A 5,921-nucleotide genomic window follows, 5' to 3' on the forward strand; every position below is an offset into this window, starting at 1 on the left:
TTAAATTAAATTTAAAAATAAAATAAAATAAAATGAAATTAAATTAATTAAATTAAATTTAAAAATAAAATAAAATAAAATAAAATCCTAAGTCCACCATAGGGCCTTGGTAATGATCAGATGTTCAATATCTGAATGGTACCAGGCTGCTACTTATAGAAATAAAATAAAATAAAATCCTAAGTCCACCATAGGGCCTTGGTAATGATCAGATGTTCAATATCTGAATGGTACCAGGCTGCTACTTATAGAAGCAATAGATAGGCTTATCYATTTTGGCTTTGTTTTGTTAAATGCATTATGACATGGTGGTCTATCATTTTTATAATGTCCTGGTATATAAAACCTAAATGTGAAAGAAAGGGGGATGTTTTTTTCCTTTTCCCCATGACTGGATTTCTGAAACACAAATCCTTTTTCATCTCTATCACCCCCCTCACTTATCAGTGAATTGTGCCACATTTCGATAAAAACATGCAGGTGTAAAGTGAGGCAGATCCGGAGTTGCTGTTTTTAATTGTGCAATTTCCTCACCGTTTTCTCTGCTGCTCTCCCCCGCTGACACACCCACACTGTCTGAGTCTGATGTGTTTCTTTCTGCAGATAACCTCTGTGGAGAAAACAAAAACACAATTAAGGCTACAGACTTTCACCTGGAAAGTCCAAATCCCACCCTGAATCTGTGTAGACTTGTTTCAAAAGAAAGCGAAACCTGTCTACACTTGCGTGTGATGAATAAAAAGTGAATCGATTATATTTAAGGATGGTAGATATTGAAATATTAAGATTCCAACTTTATCTCTTCTGTGTTTCTGTAGCAAAAGCATTCAGAGCTTATGTTTGAAAAATGGTCCATAAGCTTCAGAGGATGTTGAAGTTCTGACTCACAGCCGCTCCTGTCATTGCTGCCTTAACACCTAATTATACAACATATCTCCTCTTCTCTTTGCAAACCAAACACRGGTATCTCTATATGCTGCGTTCAGCCAAAAGAACTGTTTGGGAAAATTGACGGTGACAGCGCAATTGCTACTTCGGCCAGACTTTTCCTCACCTCGGCTGTGAAATTATACCTCGGGAATAAAAATGACAGGGAACGTTTGATGATCCTCTTGTCTACACTTACCTTGTCGAGCTCAATTTTTCTGGGAACAACAGGGGACCTGGCTTCTTCAGACCCTGCGCTGTGACCACTCACCTCTCTAACAACCTGCGGGGACATTTTCACATAAGAGTGAGGTTAATTATTCCTCTGATGATGAGAGTTATTTGTTTGTATTTGGTATAAAAAGACAGTATTTACCTTTAGCCACATGTGAGCCTGCTCTTTGCTCTGCATCGCCAGCACCAATGCATCTCCATTGGGTAAGGTGAACCTAAGCTCGTGGCGCTTCCTCTTACTGTCTTTAGGGACATAGACCACAGTGCACTGGGGCAACAGCCAGTCCACATAAGGAGATGTATCCTTGGAACTCTTATAGCACTACAAAGAAGGATGAAAAAGTTAAGGTGTGAGACAGAACATACAGTTTAAAGATAGTTCAGATCTTTTAGTTTGAGCAGTTGGGTCATCAATCTGAGCAGAATTAAGCTATTTTCCTAAAATTGTTTGGATACAGTTTTTATACAAACCTTTCTGCATAACTGTACTTCGAATTAAAAGCCTAGAATTCGCTGTCTTTCATGTTTGAGTTGTTTTCTACTCATATCATTTTGGTTGAACCTTGATAATGATRTGCAATAATCTCAAGCAAAATTGCAAAATCTGTTAGTGCTTGGTCTGTGTGTTGAGGATGCCTCTCAGCTGCTACCACATCAAACCTTTGCTCAATATCTGTAAATTTGACTAAATTATAGACCTTTCTGTATTACCTAAGGTTGAGATGTAGATGTGCACTGAATGATTACTTTGAAAGTTTGTTAAAATCCATTCAATTGATTCACAGACAGACATACAGTGTCAACATCACCATTAACAAAGAAGCGGTACAACATAGGCTACATTTACAGCGCAGGTTTTAATGTTCAATTCAGATTTTTTTGCATGAACATTCACTTTGTGTTTTAGACGCGACCTCCATCAGACTCCAGTGTGAACTTTGCATGACACKGATGCGGACCGCAGAAGATGACGTGATGTCACATTCAGCTGGCTGTTTACGGAATAAGCTAAACACGGATGCTACTTGTTAGCATGTAGATTCTGAAGTTCAGTCAGAGCCGAATAAATAACTATCTAACATGCTAACATTTTAGTTCAGTGCTTCTATCTGAACCTGCCTCTGACCGGATGCCCCGGTGCAGAATTTTATTTTTGGAATAAAGCGATGTGTTAAAAGTTAAAGGGTGGATGTTACTATCATTTGTTTCTGTGGATTCTCAGTCATCCAGGACATGGAAAATTAAAAGAACAAAACTAAAGCAGCTGGGCTTCTGTTCTGTGGCTGAAGATGTACAAGATATAAACAGATTGACTCGAGGTTAGCATCRTTATTACTGGATCGATCCACTMACCTCGTAGAGGTACTGTATTTATTCATGTATAATACTAGAAATTTAACCCTAAAAATCATCCATAAAGTGGGGAGATAGTATTATACACAAGTTATTGATAGTTAGACTTTTATGCTTTGTAAGCTCAAAAAATGATGATCGTATTATACTCGAAATCGTATTATACATCAATAAATACGATAAATGAAATGTGACACGAGCATTGTCGCTTTGAAAAACGTATGTTTCCAATTCAGTACCACATACTGAAAAGGTCTAGGTTGAAATAAAAGAAAAGAAAAAGATCAGATTTGTCAAGTTCAGACTGTCATTAAAAAACTGATAGGGGTCACATCTGGCAAAAAAAATCTGAATTTGGTCGTATTTGCCTTCAGTGTGATCATAGCCATAGAGGGCTCAGAGTTCAAAGGAGGTTTAAAGCGTACCATCAGTAACTACCAAACTAAACTGTAGTTTATTATATGCAAAAATAACAGAGATATAGCCATTTTGGTGTTTGCTTGGTTTGATTCTGTGTCTGGCATTGGTTTGACTTCAAAGTTGTAGATTACTTTCTGAAAGTTGCATCAAAACCCATCAAGTGGTTCAAGAAATATTTCAATAACCATCAGGAATGACTTCAATAGTAATAAAAACACACAAAAAAGTACCTTGCATGACTAATTAGAACTCAGAGTACAAGTTGGAGAATCTCAATATCTTTAGAAACTGACTGAGTTGTAGCCATTTTGTGTTTGCCAGGTTTGCGTTGTTGTGGCAGCCATCTTTAATTGGGTCTACTCTAAAAGTTAGTCAGTCGTAGATGTACATTWTTTTAGAAGTTTCATTAAAAATGTCAAAGGGATCACAAAATGTTTTGTAAAAACAGCAGAAAAATTAAAACAGAAAAACTTTATCACGTGTGAGTGGATAACGTCTCACCTGTAGTCTGTTCTCCCGTATTACTGTGAACTGTTTGTCCCACTGGCCAAAGCGTTTCTTCCGATGCAGGAAGGCACAGATACGACAGTCTCTGGCCGGAGACATAGAGCTCTCATCTGAGGGCCACTGGTGAGTGAGTCGGACTCCAGGACTCCTCTCCTCTTCATCCTCCTCGTAGGACTCATAGGAGCTGCTCAGTGCATCAGAGTCATTGTCTGACAGCGCAACAATACAGACAATAAAAGGTTTTTATTAGATGCAAAAGAAGCAGCTTTGGAATACTGTAACACAGAGATTCTTAACCTATGGGCCGCRGCCGAGCGCCACCTTGAGGGCCTCAAAAGAACAGCAGTTTTTAACTTTGGGCCGCAAAGGGCCGTGGGACCGCATTGATTTTGAATAATGTGCAATACACTTTCTCACCACTAGTAGCGGTAGTGTGCCAGTCAGATGTTTAACAACTTTTTTTTTAATACGTAGATGAAGAACCTTAGAAAACTGCCGCGAATGGAAACCTGTTTTAAATTAAAAGTAGAAGCAAAAATGAAGGTAACTCTTTAAAAAATGCCAAAGTTTGTCACTAATATGAAGAGCAGCCTCTGGTTCTACCATGCAATATTTTAGAAGTTCATAACACTATCAAATACAGTTGCCGATGAAGCTATATTTTAATTTGCACTTTATCAAATTATTTTTTGTAATTTATTTTTAAGCATTTTGTCAAAAAGCTGTTGTTACTGTTATTGTTTGTCACTAATATGAAAAGCAGCTTCTGGTTCTACCATGCAAAAGTTTAAAAGGGCTTTATTTTCATTTGTACTTTATCAAATTTATTTTTAGGTTTTTTTTTTTGAAAAATTCACATGAAATATTTTTGAATGTATTTATTTTATGATCACAATTTTATTTATTGAATTGTCTATTTTTGTTGTTGTTTGTTTTAAAAAGTGTTGTTTTTTTGTGTTGATAAGCCTGAGTGGTCTGTTGACTGACTGTTGTATTTGTTCAAATAATTGTTGTGGGCAAGTTAATATAAAAAATGTTTGTCTTATCATGTCTTGTGATTATTTGACAGGAGTTTTACTTTTAAACTGTAAGTGTGTTTTATTTAGTTATAATGCAAATACAATACAAACTAAACCAAGATTTAGAATAATTATCATTTTGATCCGTATGGTAATATGTGACTGGACCTCATGTCAGTTTATGTTGAACAAATTGGGCCCCGAGGTCAAAAAGGTTAAGAAACTCTGCTGTAACACACTGTGGCTCACAGGAGTTCTTGCGATGCGAGTTCATGCAGGTGGTCGGGTAGGGGTTTTCTGTCTCCTCATAGCCATCTTCAATAGAGTTGGGAGGGCTGGGCCTGTCTGGAAATAGAAGCAATGCAAATGTTACCCCATGCTCCTTCATGCGCTGAAGCCCGCTTTGTAATTATGTTTGCAACAAATTTCTCTGTGGCCACGATCATTTTAAGTACTGATTCAGAGGTTTACAGAAAACTGACATTAAGGTCAGAGAGTTGAGCTGAGGTGGGGGAGCGTGCTGACCTCGTGCAGTGATTATGTACTCGGGCATCTTGCCAGGACCAAGGGGCACGGCCTCCTCGTAGTACTCCTCAGGAGGAGGCGTTGTGGGCAGCGGGGGAGGGGAGTCTGCGCAGCTCTGCGAAGGAGGGAGATGCATGAACACAAACAAACTTTTAGGTTTTCCCAAGAGGTTTTTTTTCTTTTAAATCCTTGTTCAAAGCCAAAGACTTACAGAATATAAACCTCTGGAGTAAATGATTTCCATAAATTAAACACAAGGGTGGACCCCTGAATGCTCGGTTTTCCGACCAAACGCAGAGCGATGAGCATGTGAACATGGGAAAACCCCACATCCATGGAATACGATCTGTGTGTTTTTTACTGCCCTGTCTCCATAAGTCATTGTAAAGAGGTGTAATAGTCATTTGTCATGTTGGAACTGGAGACTGAGAGCTGAGGGGGAAAAAAAACCCTCATAGCATTCATCGTACACACACATCGTCATTTTACCTCAGAGATTTAAGCTAATAAACCTATAAATTATCAGAGCAGAACATAAATATACTTTTTACTCCACTTGCCTGCTTTAAAGAGACACTTTTTGTGAACTTGTCGTCTTTGAGCTCATCTGTAACATCTTTCAGGCCTTTAAGCTCACAGTCTAGAAAGAGAGCAAAAACCTWCATTCAGATACAAACTTTCCACACATGAAGAAGAGATGAGCACCCAAACCCAAACACACCAAATGACTCGAACAGTGACTCCACGAAACTTGTCCCATTTCTGTACACTGATGAGTTCATGTAGATGAAGTCTGCTCTTGATTCTGGCAATAAAAAAAAAACAAAAAAACAACGAAATTAGTTGTAGCAAATTAAGTACAAAAAATTAACATAAAATAATTCAATTAAATTCAAAAAATGTATTCATTTCATTAAAAAAATAACTATATACAAT

At 37.7% G+C, this 5,921-nt stretch overlaps 1 protein-coding gene across 2 annotated transcripts in view; it reads right to left on the bottom strand.

The window, feature by feature from the left end:
- afap1l1a (actin filament associated protein 1-like 1a) overlaps nucleotides 1-5,921 on the bottom strand; it is a 50,019-nt gene that overhangs the window by 10,607 nt on the left and 33,491 nt on the right. For both annotated transcript variants that reach the window (XM_014024147.1, XM_014024149.1), the window contains exons 3-10: nucleotides 5,707-5,790; nucleotides 5,546-5,625; nucleotides 4,986-5,100; nucleotides 4,710-4,805; nucleotides 3,436-3,650; nucleotides 1,304-1,483; nucleotides 1,127-1,210; nucleotides 535-610 (exon numbers count right to left, since the gene is read on the bottom strand). In XM_014024147.1, coding sequence (XP_013879601.1) covers nucleotides 535-610; nucleotides 1,127-1,210; nucleotides 1,304-1,483; nucleotides 3,436-3,650; nucleotides 4,710-4,805; nucleotides 4,986-5,100; nucleotides 5,546-5,625; nucleotides 5,707-5,790 — 930 coding nt within the window. The remainder of the gene's footprint in view (nucleotides 1-534; nucleotides 611-1,126; nucleotides 1,211-1,303; nucleotides 1,484-3,435; nucleotides 3,651-4,709; nucleotides 4,806-4,985; nucleotides 5,101-5,545; nucleotides 5,626-5,706; nucleotides 5,791-5,921) is intronic.

The sequence above is a fragment of the Austrofundulus limnaeus genome, unplaced genomic scaffold (genome assembly GCF_001266775.1).
Source record: "Austrofundulus limnaeus strain Quisiro unplaced genomic scaffold, Austrofundulus_limnaeus-1.0 Scaffold409, whole genome shotgun sequence".
Lineage (NCBI taxonomy): Eukaryota > Metazoa > Chordata > Actinopteri > Cyprinodontiformes > Rivulidae > Austrofundulus > Austrofundulus limnaeus.